Here is a 15711-nt window from a genome sequence, read left to right as displayed (position 1 = left end):
TAAATAAATAAAGTGAATTGAATTTGACATAAGGTTAAGGAACATGCTACTGAAACAAGGAAACTTCGAATTAATGGAATTTATAAGTATTACAACAGACAAGTTAACTGAATCAGTTCCTGGACAGCTGAAAACGAGCCAAATCGGTTCCGCTGTGGCACGATACTAGTACAGAACAATCGTTGCTCGGATTGATTCCACAAATTAACCATTGTCGACCATGAAAGACAAAAAAACTTCAAAGGAAATACACGAGCCGGAAAGCTATGAGAAAACTGCATGCATATTGCATAATATGAACAAACTACTGAAAGCTAAACAATGTATCTGAATCTAGACAGCTCAAAAATTACTGTTTTGATATCTCAAGGTAAACCATCTGAGTATATCCATTAAATACAGACGGGTCGAATCTGGTTAAGCCAAGTCGATTGAACAAGCCATATCGGCCATCTTCGACAATAGGAGTTACAGCACGAGCAGGATCGTATCTAGTTTGATGAGTGAGGGACGGACCTGCCACTGGTGGAACCTCCCAGTAAACATCAAGAATTGATTCCACAAACCGGCTATTCTGAAAATGTTCTGAATATGATATCTTCTTACTACTTTTAGTAAAGTTATCATGCATGTATCCTCTAACACCCCACCATGCTTCACCCGGCCCACAAAGTTCTTCAATATCCACTGCTTTCTCCCAGAACTTCTTCCTTTTTGACCTAATCCTAGCTTCATCACTGTCTTTAAAGCAGCTGTGACCACCTCCTAAAGCACCGAAAAGAAAACTACGAGGATTACTAGTTGGAGCAATACACCATGGCAACAGTTCATAAGGAATTCTATGGGGAAACAAACCAAAAACTATTAAACCAATAAACCGAAGTAAAACACACATTTTGATCAAATGAGTTAAAAGATTTGGCACCACACCGGGTCTTTTACTACAATGGCTTTTAATTTGACAAAACGATCCACCAGTAACTCAATCCATAGTACATTAACTAAAGTTACCTTGGGCTTCAGTAGGAAAGAAGGTAAGAATGCATTTCACCAACATAAAGCATATGACGAACAAATAGACTTAAAAAATGAAGGATAACAGAGCATGCACCTCTTATATAGGATTGATCACATATCTGCCGTAAGGAATAATGATCTCCTGTTCCAGTGTCATAATTATCCTCAAATATTATGTGCTGAAAACCAGCTTTCAGAGCCTGCTTTACTCTGCTTGCCAGAGCATATAATAAAAATATGATAAGTCAGCAGCTGGCAATCGACAATTCCAGTGGCCATGCAATAACGAGATGAAGGAGCAAGATTACGTTGAGATATTGTTAGTACCTTTTCAATTCATTCTGATGATCATCGAAAAAAATAAGAACACGGCTTAGATCAGTAATCCCATGTTTCTTCATCACTTTTCCCCAATCAACATTTCCAAAATCCACAAAATCTTTTCCGGTAAAGTAAGTGCAGTTTCCATCAACATATGCAGGCCCCTTCTTTAGAAACTTCCCAGGATGCTTGGGTGTGAGGGTAATAATTGGCGTGTCTGGCATCGCTTGTCGCAAAACCCAAGTGGAATGACCCTTGAAGGCGCCACTCTCAATCATTAGATCCGGCTTCAGCCACTGGGCAATGAACCAGAGCCCAAAGCTGTGGTCAAAACCCATCCCGTACATGTTGTTTTTTATTGGTCGGGTTTCGTAAATAGGTACAAACATTTCCAAGCCCTTGATTAAATCCTTAGTTGTCCATTCAACTGCTTTTCCGTGTTTCGATCTGCCTTTTGCCAAGGATAACATTATAAGAATCAAACAAGGGCGTGAACCCAGGGATCTCACAACGAAAACAAGGAATTATAACCAATAAAAGAACTCAAAAATCCCTACATTCACTTCATAAAGAACCAATCATGGTCCACATACTACCGAAATCCATTAAACATTGAGCAATTCTGACTAACATAGGCATTGGTCACCAAATTTAATGCATAAAACCCTAACGTTAATCAGATTTTCTATTTTGTAGTCTGGCGAAAAAAAATACCCTAACTTTAATTCGATCGTTAACAACTACTACAATTGACTAAAACATATGGAAATGGTTGTATCATCCACATATCTCATATCGACTAGAATCGAAAGCGAAATATAAAAATTGCAATTCCTTTGAATCATAAACTTATTGAACCTACCCTGAATTTTACTGTGCACTAAGTAAACTTAACAAAGCTAAATTTTCCAGCTTTTCTTAGAAACCCAAATGGTTTGAAATTCATTCCAAGCTTCCAAATTTACTCAGCTATCAGAAATTCTACATTTTCATTTAATTTTAATTAAAAAAAGCAAAAATTATACCAAAACCCTCGATCTGATTTCTACACCAACAGCAAAATTAACTCAGATCGTTCAATTTGTGCCTAAAGAATGGGAATTTTAGAGAAATGAGATCCGACCCGGATATACTTACACCAAGGCACGCCGAGGGATCCGAAATCCGATTCGAGGCCATCGAACCCGAAGAAGCCGGTACGAGAAACCGGGTCGTAAGGCGAGACGCAGACGAATCTCCGGGAGTTGAAGATGAGGGAGAATATTAGAAGGAGGACGAGGGCGAGGACGAGGAGGCAGGGCCAGACGGGTCCGGTTCGAGTCAAGTAGTTGGTGATTCGGGTGGTGAAGAAGGAGATGGGCAGGTGCTTCTTGGTCTTGGACTCGTCGGCGACAGCGTCGTTTTCAGCGGCGGATTCGTCCGCGTACGGCGCGTATCGGCGCGAGGAGAGGACGCGCTCGAGCATTTTGGTAGGGGATCTTTGGCTGGAGCTCGACGGAGGGAGTGGCATTGCTTGAAGCGATGAGCTGGGCTTTTCCTGCGCTTTCGAGGAAGAGTGAGTGAGGGAGTGTGCGTTTGATGCAAGTGTGGGTCCCACTTTTCCGGATTGTGATTTATAAAGAGTAACAAGGGTATTATTGGGAAGAAAGATGGATTAATGGATTTGGTAGACCGAAAAAGTGAGTTTGAAATGACAAGAATCATATCTCATAAGTTTTAATATAGATGGCTCGTTTTTTAAGTTTTTAGATTAAACATTTACCTTTCTTTATCAATTTGACGAAACGAAAAAGTTTCTTGCGAAACGTAAAATTATCCAAATACCTCTAACATTTCAAATATTGTAAAAACAACGTCTTAATTCAAAATTTTAATTTTGTTTGCGTCTATGCGTTCGTAACAACGAGTACCACAAGGATACGCTAACAGAAGGGATTATGTCTCACGATACAAGGGTCAACAAAAGTCTACTATTTCGCTTCAAAGGGCATTTTTGTAAATTCAAACTTTTAAAATTAAAATACCGTAAAATCAGGAATGGATTATTACAATCTACCCCCCTTATGAAAATTTCGTTCCCAAAATTGGCAATAACTTGCTATACATAAAAAATACTCAAAATATAGAAAGAAAAAATATATATATATAAGGAAGAAATCAAGTTAGAGCAGTTGCATAAAAGAGAATGTCATTCCATCATGATCAGATTGCAATGGTTTCTCTTTCATGCCTCAAAGCTCATACTTTTATTCTCATTTAGTATAATATTATGATATAATGCCTATGTACTAACAAAAGGTCAAATTTTTTTTTTTAATATATATGTATGTATATATAAAATATAATATAATATAATAATAACATAACATCAATATATATATATATATATATATATATATATAAACTAACATAAGTTAAAATATTTGCACTGAAATTAAAACCGAAAATGGAAATAACTCTCACCCAAACATTCGTAACGTCACGTACTTCAAGAATATGTGTATGTGTGTGTCATGGGTCGAGCCCCAAAAATAACTAGGTAGGTTCAAAACCTAATTAATAAATACTAATATAGATGGGTCTACTTGCCCACTTACTTACAAACCCACTGAATGAGTTATCGATAATACATTTTGTAGTCTGCAATACAAACAACTCATTATCGTCTCGATAAGCAAGTAAAAAAATTTCCGATGATGTAAAATTACTATATTGCCTCTCATTGGAAAATGCGCATAAACCGCCTGATTCACGTCTCAATCACATTCACGTACTACCCTCGAGGGCATCAATCCGAGCTGCTAGAAGTGCATTGACATTCGTGTACACACGAACAACCGGATCCTGGGGGCGAAGTATATGGAAGATGTGACTGGGACTTACAATTTTCGTAAAACATTTGTTTCATGACTAACGGCAATGATCACTCTTCTGATCGAGGGGTACCCGATCTGAAACATGTACTAGAGGAACCATGACTCTGACTACTACTTTTGAATGACGGTTGCTGTCCCGAACCCCCCACAAAAATTGGCCCCACAATCACCACCCACATTTATACCTTCACCAAGACCCGTATAGAGGAGGGAAGACCAGGAAAAGCTAAAGCAGAGAGTAAGAATAGAAACCTTAACCCTTGTTCAACCTATTTCTCCTTCCCATTAAATACTAATAAAGGTCTCTGAGCAGTTAGGTAGGGCACGGGTATCCTCTGATCCTTCTTTTCTGTGTTCTGGTGAAGTTATTTATAACCCTACACAATAAACTCCCATAAAATCAGATGAAAAACCCTAAATCATCTGGTTTTCCCTACTAAAAACCATACCATCCTCTACATACCATTATGTATTTGTTAACCCTACTAATTTTATGCGCTAACATTTACAATATCAAATGAATGCTATAATATATAATCCTATAGAAGATTGATACAAAATGATTAGGATTGAGATATGGCATTTTAAAATGAATTCCCCTCATTCAAACGCCTATCAAGCCATTATGCTTACATTACATTTCTCTGGCGGCAGTTGGCCCCCAACTCCAAGTGTCCCATCCCACTCTAAATTGCAAGTCTGTTGCATTTATAAACATTTACAACACCACCATACTCACGACTAGTGGCTTAGATATTTCACTAACTCACATCACTCCTAATACTATATGCATTTACAATTCATTTCCCCAATATATCCATATCCACCACCTCTTCTTGCATTGACATACACAAATTAGAACTAGAAATGGCCTCCCTAGATTACTCTTCCAACTCTCCCAAAACCCCATCTTTTGCATCCACACCTAAAACACCATCAAATAATAGTACACAAAATCTCCAGAGCAGGTTTTTCAGAAGCATTTCAACCAAAGATGCCCCATCCTTCTCGAACTTCCCCTATACCCCACCGCACCGCACCAACTCGCCTTCCTCCCATACCCAAAGCCTCCATGCCTCTCCTACCGCCTCTCCTCTCCACCCTCTCCAATCATCATCTCCCTCCAAAAACCCCGACCTCCTCACCGCCTACCGCTGCATCTCCTCCGTCCTCAAGAAGGATGGTCAGATCTTGTCCGTTGCTGCATCAAATGGCCTAGTTTACACTGGCTCCGCCAGCAACCTCATTAGGGTTTGGAAGCTGCCAGAGTTCACGGAATGTGGGCAGCTCAAGACCAAGGCTCGCATGGTCGTGGCAATGGAGGTGTCCCATGACAAGGTCTATGCAGCTTATGGTGATGGTAAGGTTAGGGTTTGGCAGAGAACGTGGGATGGCGGGTTGAAGCACGTGAGGCTGGCGACAATTCCGAAGACCGGAAGTTATGTTCGGAGCTTATACATTGCCGCCGGGAAAGATAAGATGGTAAGTGAAGCTGTACGATATGTTTTTGTTTGGTTTTGTATTTATGGCTTTATTGATGGTAGGGCTTGATGTGGAGAGATTTTTTAATGTGACCGGTATAAGGGTGGTACATCACGTGTAATTATACAAATAATGTCATATATGTGTGAAAAAGTTAATAACTTAAAAAACAAAATTTATCACCATTTATATATATGAACACGTGTACTATCCTTGTTCCCATCACAATGAAAAATTTCTCCTTGATGTGTTCGGAGGGTAATAGTTATAATTAATGTGTTTCACGTATGTAGGGGTTTGGAGACTCTTAACTACTTATAGTTCTTTCGTGACTAGAATTATCTCTTCTACTTGGTAAGGTAGCTGCAGTAAACACGAGGATCATTTTACATCACTAATGCAACTCACTGCTCACCAAATAACATCGGTATATCTCATCCGGTAATTTATCCGTTATAAACAAATGAGGTTTAGAGTGAGTTTAGGTTTGAATAATTGAAACTTTGCTAGATAGTTTGGTTAAATAACTTAGATATACAAAATTGTTTACTGCAGTAATACTCAATATATATATTAGGAAAATGATTTCTCGGTTCCTTTTATATCCCTACACACCAATGTTGGATATTTAGATCGAAGAAAGTATAAACAAATTAATGAATAGAAGGTCACCCAATTTAGTTTGAAACTGGTGACAAAAATAGTTACTAAAATGTAAGGTCACCCGATTAATAATTTTTTGTCACCATTTCTCATTGGCAACATCAATCCTTGTTACCTCAACAACAGCTACTAAATAGTTACTAATTAGAGTGGATGTTGCTCACTTTTCTTTTCTTGTAGTGAATTTCTCGTTCATATATTAGCTAACCATAGTTTTGTTCAGTAATTTCCCATCTCATATTATTGCAGGTAGAACGTTCTACTTATAGATATTTAATCAAAAGATATTCGTAATATCATTATTACAAAATGCTTTTCTATTAAAAATGTTGTTAGGACTGGCCAGTGGGGTAGCACTTTGTTTTAGGCATGTAAAACATGAATTTCATACATGCCAAAGCCACATTTGGGACTTGATTTATTGAGAACCCACAGTTTCTGCTGGTTTTATTTATGACCATTATAACACAAGACAAAATGAAGTTGTGAATTAGATTTGCCAAGAAAGTGGAATCGTATATACTTATTATTTCAAGCTGGAACTTATTGAAAGTTAGCTGAAATTAGCAGATGGAACACGGGGACACTACTCACTACAGTGGAAATAGATATGAATCCACCTATGTGAGTCTTCTAAAGTTATGTGGTCATTAATGTGTGGTCCATTCTGTTACAACGCCTGGCAATTGTATTCAATAATTCTATTTACACGCTCACTAATAAGAACTGTTGATACACCTTGTAATAAAAATAGACTCTTTTGTTGTTTGTCGGATTCATCTGGTTTGTCAGTATTATTTATCTAAATAGTATTGCTAAATGCTATTTGTTAGAAAATAAAAATAGCTCTTAAAGTAGTTGGAGAAGTGATTTATGCATACATTTTTTTTCTGTCACTACACATGCACGTTTATTCTAATATTTGAATTAAATAAATGATAATTAAAGGACAAGGATAAACTGGAGTGTGTTGAAAAAGGCAAAGAATATGTAAGAATTATTTCACATGTTGTTAGTATATAAGTGTTAGTACATAGCAGCTCCCCACCTTTAAATAGGTATATATTTGATCGTTGTCGATATTATTACATCATAACATACTTTGTTCTTGGTGATTGTTATTATAATTCCTACCATTTGCTAAATAGATTGAGTTAAACTTACCTTAATTACTTTTTCAATGAATGTAACAGCATATGGGTGCTATAACATCACTGGCCATCAATGTATCAGAAGACATCCTATACTCAGCTTCCATTGACAGAACAGTCAAAGTATGGAGAATTTCAGACCTAAAATGCATTGAGACCATCAAAGCCCACGCTGGGCCGATCAACGAGATCATCGTCGCTGATGATGGTGTGCTCTACACGGCCTCAGACGATGCCACAGTCCGAGTGTGGCGCCGTAACTTCTGCCGTGGAGACCAGCTTCCTCATTCACTCACTGTAACTTTACCCGCCAAGTATTCCCCCGTCAAAACCCTAACCCTAACCCCAGATGGCGGAGTTTTGTACGGCGGGTGCACTGATGGGTACATACACTATTGGCTCAAGGGTTGGTTCTCTGGCCAATTACAGTATGGGGGTGCACTCCAAGGTCACACCCATGCAGTGATGTGCTTGGCCAGCGTGGCCAACTACGTGGTCAGTGGGTCAGCAGACTCCACAAGTAGGATTTGGTCTAGAGATGTGGAAGATGGTCAGCACACTTGCCTGGCAGTGCTCGTAGGGCATAGAGGGCCGATCAGATGTGTCACCGCGTTTTCCGGAAGATTAGGGGATGAGGCCGAGGAGGGTTGCACAATTTGTACTGGAAGTCTTGACGGTGTTCTTAAAGTGTGGCGTGTGACCTGCACTAACAAAATTGCTGATAATTTGTGTTCAGCACAAAGTGAGTGTGAGTATTTTCAGCTGTAGTCGAAGAGAGGTGAGCAACTTACATGGTGCTAGGATAGACATTATACCATAGCGTCCGGTATCATGGAAGTTCTTCTCCGTCGAAAGGGGGGACTTCAATTTGGTAGGTAGCCGTAGCCTATAGCTAAACTAACAAACTTGTCGCACTATTGCTACATATATTATATGTACAGAATTCTGGTGTAGCTACTTTGCTCATGATCGATGTTGTTGCATTTATGTAGGAGTGACGTAATTTGTGCTAATTTTGGAAAGTAAACCAATACTGTGCTCCTTTGGGCTTTCAATATACAGCAAATATTAGTTGCCCGTTGGATATGCAAATTAAATAAGTTGGGGGTGAAAAAACATTTTGAATCATTGTAATCGGAATCCGTTCAAGCACTTTGGTTCAATATTTATACTAGAAGAGTAATCTTGACAAAAACTACCATTAATTTGTTCAATTAGTGAATTTTGTTCAGTGTGTGGTTTGGCTCATTGTCTGCTATTATATTTGCTTAATTTCTTACGAAAGGAAATAGCCGAGCCGAATCATTTCACTAAGTGGACTTGTTTGAATTGGTTATGCTACTAATTCGAGGCTTAAATTAAACCAATCCGAATCATCATGTTACATTGATTGATCCAGTGTAAATAACCATGATTTAGATCAACATTTTGATTATTAAATTACAATGATTTACAATCTTCATTATGTGATCCTTACAAATAAATAATGGGATTGGGCTCCTGGGACCTGCTCTATATTTACTTGAAACAAAATTGGTTTTTGGCTACGGTGTATGCATTTAGATAGTTCGTGTACTTCTATGAAGTAAATGCATGTATCGTTGGTCAAAACCAACGTTTACTAACAACATAGCTAGATAACTAGCAAATGGAAAAGATGAGAGATACAAATCATGGTACTGACTGATGATTCACTCAGGCCTCCGAACTTGACAAACTTCGGTTAATATCTGTTAACTGCAGCTGCAGGGTGCTGATCACGAGCCTCCGGTGACTGCATTTCCAACCTATCGTTTGGATTTTGTTCGAGGCGAGGACTGCGAGGATTATCATGCTCCCTATTGAAGCACAACTTACAGATGATGTAACAAAGCACACGCAAGCCGAAGAGAATGCCAATGATGGCCAAGGCTGATACAACATAGCTTCCGACGGAACGGTGTCGTTTGCAGCCGAAAAAGAACCCTACACACACCATGGCTGTATGTAATTATTGACTAATTTATATAACATGTACATATATAAATATATATATGTCTGTATATATATCACAGTGAGTTCTTGCTTGTTGAAACTTGAAATTGTTGGAAGGTTTTTAAGTAGTGGTTTGTGGGTGGTATTCTTGCCTTCAACAGAGGCTACTTGATCACTTGTCACTCAAGTATGGAATATGATCTTTGATTTTGGATCATATGACAAAGGTTAAAGCAGCCGTTTCCTTTTTCATCATTTCGTCATTAAAACTTTAATAATTGCTTTTTCAATTATTGGGATTTAATTAACTACTTGGATCTACACATAAACTTAAATAAATCAAATTAAGTCCGCACGAGCAGCTTTGGTACGGAACCGGATCTCCTCCGGATCCGAAGGAATTGAACCCAAGGATCAAATGATCCGGATCGTTGAAATTTGATCCAACGACCACAAACAGAGTGTCCATCTAAAAGTTATCATAATTGTAGATGTTGAATTAAATTTCAATGGTCCGGATCATTTGATCATTGAATTCAATTCCTTTGGCTCCTGAAAGGATCCGCATCCCTTTGGTACATTCTTGAAAGCGAATGGTCATTTACTTTATACATTATTATTTTACACAATCAGGACCACTTTTTTTTTTTTTTTTTTGAAAAACAATCAGGACCACTTTGGCACACACGAATTGGAGTTGATGAAGTAAAGTTAGGAGTAGGGTTGCTCATAGCTTTACGATTTCAAAACATGTATTTACCCTCGGAGTTTAAAATTAAAATTCTTTTCTTCGAACACTTTTTTTTTAAATTTTTTTTGACAAAAGCAATAGTGTTTCATAACTAATAACAACCAATTACAAGAGGTTTTCATTGGGAACATGTTCTTCAGTGATCAATTTTTGATCTAGAGATAATTTGTACAAAATGTAAGTGATTTTAAACCCCTATACGGCTACCACATAGACCACATCACTAGCACTACAAAAAATATGGCTATTGCGCACAATAAATTATTTGTGCCCTATGAGACCAAAGGGCATCAACATATGTGCCCATAGAACAATAGCAACAATGCAGTAACTAAAACATCATGTGTGCCCTCTATGGGCCTGCCCTTTGTTCATAGGACACCATATGACATTTGTGCTCAAAGATTGAGCACAAATAGGGGTTCTTTTGTGTCTTAGTTCTGACAATACTGACTTTTCCAAGCCATGTTAACACCATTTTGTTTTTGTGCCCAATAGGTTAAATATTAGAAAAAAAAAAAAAAATTCAAATATTACAAACAAGCTTTTACAATTTAGTTCTACAAACAATCAATTCATACGAATAATGAAAATAACAATTCCTAACACATGTTTCCTTCTATGAAAGTAAAGCCAATTCCTAGTACTTATTGTTAATTCATGTTTTCTTCTTAAATAAGCAACTGAATATATGAGGTTGACAGAGCTTACAACAAACTAACCAAAAAGGAGAGCAAAACTGCCTCTGTTCTGACCCGCTCGACTATTGTAACAAGTCAGAATAATAGTAGGCGCCAAGATTATGACAATAATAACTATTCAAAAAATTGACAAGAGGTAAAAAATCTAGATTCACAAAAACTCATCAAATAGTTTTCACAAGCAAAGCTGGTAGCACTAACTACTAAGCTAAACAAACAAGCTCCATACTGACAAACATTGAAACTCACACCAACCTTGAACTCCATTTCCCCATTTCCAAGTTGGTCAGAAAGATTCTGAACAAGGCTCCTGAGCTGCGCATTCTGATCGACTAGTCCATTTATGTCCTTGAAGGTCAACTATTTGCATTGTTGTACCCAAAAGAAATTAGATACAATCATCCATGACTCTTTCAGCATCAGATTCAGTGTTCATCTCAACAACGTTAACATTGCCATAGTCATTGTATATCACGGCATTTCAAGCTCCAAATATTTAGTGGGAAAAAAGTAAAGCACTTACCATTTAAAATTCTCTCTCCCAATATTTAGTGGGAAAAAAGGTGAATCACTCACAAGGTTCACCGAGGAGACGTTGAGTTTCCTGTGGGATCAAATACAGAAAAGCAAAAATGTTAAAAAGGATCACACAAAAAAAAAAAAAAAAAAATTTGTTAAAAAAAATTACACAAAAAAGCTAAAAAGAAAAGATAATTACCCAACTGGAAAAAATATGAGGACCACAAAATGAATGAGGACGACAGCGACAAAATTGATGAGGACGACGACAACTACCCCTCCTTCCTTCTCCTAACTCACACCCGCCCTTCCTTCACCATTGCCTCCCAACCCTACCCACCTCCGTCCCCTGATCCCTCCATACCAAACCCGGATCCCAACCTGACTTCCGATTCGGACTCTCCATGCACCGATCTTCCCAACCCTTCCTTCACCAACTTCGAGTATTGGGACGAAGGCGAGTCCAAACGCCACTCATTCCTCCGATTACAAGATCCTTTCTTCTAGTGATGATGGGGCTCAAGAGCTACCATGATTTGATTTGGGGAAGGAAGTGAGAGAAAGGGAGTTGGAGAGAGAGAGACGGAGGTGAGAGAATATGAGGGAAGACGAGCGGAATACGAAAGTAAGGCCATCTCCAGCCGAGCCCTCTAGCCCTCTTAGGCCATCTCTAACCGAGGGCTGGCCAGATGGCTCATTTTAGCCCTCTAGTCCTCCAAGATATAATATTTTAATGAACAGTACAAGGTCATATTTGCCTCCATCTCCAATCGAGGGCCATATAACTCGTTTTAGCCCTGTCACAAAAAACCGTCTCCAACCGAGAAAGGGAGTTGGAGAGAGAGAGACAGAGGTGAAATAATATGAGGGAAGACGAGCGGAAGAGCAAAGTAAGGCCATCTCCAACCGAGCCCTCTGGCCCTCTTACCATCTCCAACTAAGGGTCAAACATAATTTATTATTTAAATTTAAAAATTACAACAACTTAAATTTAAAAGCTACAACAACTTAAATTAAAAAACTACAACTTATATTTAAAAACTACAACAACTTAAATTTAAAAAGTACAACTTAAATTCAAACTCCATAATCAACATCATCTTCATCATCTGTCATTGTAGGAGTATAGTCAGAGGTAAACAACTGTCGCGGGGTCATAATTTCCTTCTTTTTCCTATCAAAATAGGCCTTACTCATTGGAGTGTAATCCGAAGTGTTCATTTGTATACTTCTATCATCCATCTCTTTTTGTATTTGTTTGGCCTGTTCTTCATGCCTACGGTTCCTTTCTTCCACGACAAAGGCATTTTGCTCAGCCATTAATCGCAATGAGGCCGCCACATCTTGTTGAGCGGCGTAATCATCCTTTGCCTTGCCCTTTTCCTTCAACATTTGGGCCTTGTTTCGTCCCATAGCCTTAGGTATGGAACCTCCACCCGAAGACGGATTTTCCACCCTTGTTTCTTGAATGGTAGGAAATCCATCTTCATCCCCATCTACAGCTGATGATTGAGTTCCGAACATCGGTGTATGACCTACTCTAAATTGAGGTGGATCTTCAAATAACACCCACCCTTTACAAATTTCCCAACAACTGTGAAACTGAAGGGGTTTTGAGCTGCCCTTCATATACAATTCCTCCGCTTGGCGTATCTAGAAAATATAATTAAAAAAATTAAAGGAAATTAATTTATGAAATTAAATGTAATATAATTAAATATTTAAAATAAATTGTGAAAACACTTACTTCGTCATAATAATTGGCGCTGCTTTCATGTCTACTTGCGGTTACTATCAGTGCTTGATGCCATTTATTCAAACTTGGATGAAGATGTTTCTTCCATCTTGAAGAAAAACTCTTGTGGTTTCGGGTATTCGGTGGAGTGGTGCCTTTGTAGAACTTATAGTATTTTTTGGACACACGAGTCCAAATACCTTCACTTGTTTGAGAAGTCCCCCTCACACTATCTTCTGAGATCCATCTATAAGCCCTGCAAAGAGCTTCATCTTCTTTTCGGGTCCAAGCCTTACCTTTCATTGCAAATGAGGCTCAAAAATTATTGAAAAAAATTGAAGGAAAGATTATTGGAAGAGGTAAGAAAATAGAATGTGAAGAATTGAAATAGAATGAAGTGAGATAATATGGAATGGTGAAAATTATGTAACAAATGGTGTAGGAATGGCTTCGGTGTTTATATGAAAAAATGAGAATTTTTTTTAAAAATTTTGCCCCAAAAAAAAAAAAAAAAAATCAAATCCAACGGTAACTGACGTCAACTAGCCGTTGTGTTTGAAAATGTGGCCCCGCTCGGGGCTGGTTAGCTGGCTGGGTTAGGATAATCGGTTAGCCCTTTGGCCCGACCTTCGATTGGAGACGATTTTCAGGCTATTTTTAACCCTCTGACCATGTGGACCCTTCGGTTGGAGATGACCTAAGGGAGAAAAATGATAGAGAGTATGAAAAGGCTAAGTGGGGTGTGGGTGAGCCAGCTTTTGAAATTGAGTGGGGTCGAGTGTGGAGAAATTTTTCAGTGTGACAGGTACACGGGGTGGTACACTACATGTCACTATACAAATGGTGAGATATGTGTGTTAAAAAGTTCATAACTTAAAAAATAAAATTTCCCACCAATTATATAAAAATATGTGGTGTGCCCTAGTGTTCCAGTCACAATGAAAAATTTCTCATAGGTGTGGTATGAAGTAAGGGTGGGCAAACGGGTATAAGAACCGTGGGTCGGGGCAGGTAATCACAGTTCGGGATGGGTACGAGCCTGTTCCTAATATTTTAGAAAACAAACAGGGCGGGCCGGGCTGGGCCTTTTTCATTTACTGGGCAGGCCGAGTCCAGATACTTAGAAAAACGGGTACTCGGACCGACCCGTTTCTAATTATAATGAACCGTTGAAATTGAATGATAACCTATCATCCAATTTCAACCGTTAGTTTCTACCTGAGTCCAAGCCAAGGTTCCATAATCATAGTCACTCTCTCAAGTCTCAGCTACCCTTTTATCCCTTTCTCTCGCTCATCTCTTTCCCTCTTGACTCTATCATAATGTCACTAGAATGAAGGCCTTGATTGGGGTAAACAGAGACTCGTCATCGGACTCAAACTTTGAGTTACTAGCTCCACCTCTACCACCACTTTCAAAGTTCAACAACCCTCAAGAACCGACCCATGCGCTGCCTCCACCTCCTCTATTACTTCTCAACAGCCCCAATTCCTTCTGTAACCTCTGATTCCCATCAATTTTCTATCTTTTAGCTTTCTATTGTGATGGCTTTTTCTGAGTTGCACACCAAATGTTTGATGAGACTTTTTCAACTTGGCGTTGACAGTGGTGTTCTACTGCGACTTCTTCAGCTTAGCTTGCTGTTCGTGGTTGTCCTTCTTCTCTTCCTTGGGCTTAGGCTTCCGACCCCAAGTTTCATTCTTCTTCACCGGTCTGGCTTGCTGCTGCGACTGAGCGTCCATGGCTACTCCGTCGAGTGTTTGGTTGCGAGACTCTGAGTCAATCCTTCAACTCATTCTCCTCCCTCTCCCTCGACTCCCTCTCATTCCTCTGCTTCTGCTCTGCCTTATGTCATTTCTCCCCGATCAAGGTACGCTTAGGGTTTCTACAGATTTCGATTAGTTGAATTGTGAATGATGCATTGCTATGAGTAAATGTTTCTATATTCAAAGTTTGTATCGGAGATTTGATAATGATTAGTGTTTTTTGACAATGTGTGTTTGTTCAGGTCGAAAATTACAGGCCAATGTGGAGGCTAATTCCGACGAGCTCGTGAAGGTTAAGGAACAGATCGGCGCTGTTCCAAAATCGAAAAAAAAGAAGAAGTAATGAGACCCATAGACCCGTCCCGAACCAGCCCGTTTGAAGCGGGTCAGGTTAGGACCGATTCTCGGCCTAGCTCGTTACATTTTAAAATGGGTAGGGCCAGGTTCCTCCAAATTTAGGCCCAACCCAACCCTAGTAGGAAGACACGAACATTGTGTCTTTAAGACCAAATGATTTAAATATATTAAGCCAAAAGACACAAAAATTATTTTTTGTGTTTGTAAATTAATAAAAAATTATGATTGTTGATATCTATACATAGTGACACAACTTGTGTGCTCAAATTTTAATAGGCACAAACACACTTTCTTGAAGACACCAATTAATGTGCCCTTTTGTTTAGGAGACACATTTGAGATAGTTTTTGTGTTCTATGACATTTAAAAGCACAAATAGACATATGTGCTCAATGAAA

At 38.7% G+C, this 15711-nt stretch overlaps 3 protein-coding genes across 3 annotated transcripts; 1 reads left to right on the top strand and 2 right to left on the bottom strand.

Moving 5' to 3' along the window:
• Positions 1-50: 50 nt before the first annotated feature.
• LOC137740120 (uncharacterized) lies at positions 51-2960 on the bottom strand. The gene is made up of 4 exons (XM_068479928.2): positions 2476-2960; positions 1345-1789; positions 1112-1227; positions 51-765 (listed from the first exon to the last, which is right to left on the bottom strand). Exons 1-4 carry the CDS (start codon positions 2846-2848, stop codon positions 350-352), a joined length of 1350 nt encoding a protein of 449 aa, XP_068336029.2. The 5' UTR covers positions 2849-2960; the 3' UTR covers positions 51-349.
• Positions 2961-4970: 2010 nt separating this feature from the next.
• Positions 4971-8587, top strand: LOC137738899 (protein JINGUBANG-like). The gene is made up of 2 exons (XM_068478369.2): positions 4971-5696; positions 7553-8587. Exons 1-2 carry the CDS (start codon positions 5082-5084, stop codon positions 8276-8278), a joined length of 1341 nt encoding a protein of 446 aa, XP_068334470.2. The 5' UTR covers positions 4971-5081; the 3' UTR covers positions 8279-8587.
• A 3945-nt stretch (positions 8588-12532) lies between these two features.
• On the bottom strand, positions 12533-13499 carry LOC148694306 (uncharacterized). The gene is made up of 2 exons (XM_088700674.1): positions 13203-13499; positions 12533-13108 (listed from the first exon to the last, which is right to left on the bottom strand). Exons 1-2 carry the CDS (start codon positions 13491-13493, stop codon positions 12533-12535), a joined length of 867 nt encoding a protein of 288 aa, XP_088556800.1. The 5' UTR covers positions 13494-13499.
• Positions 13500-15711: the final 2212 nt, after the last annotated feature.

This window comes from Pyrus communis, chromosome 9 (assembly GCF_041283825.1).
Source record: "Pyrus communis isolate YQ-2024b chromosome 9, ASM4128382v1, whole genome shotgun sequence".
NCBI classification, from domain to species: Eukaryota; Viridiplantae; Streptophyta; class Magnoliopsida; order Rosales; family Rosaceae; genus Pyrus; species Pyrus communis.
The sequence above is the reverse complement of the archived record's forward strand: the minus strand, read 5'-3'. Positions and strand labels throughout refer to the sequence as shown.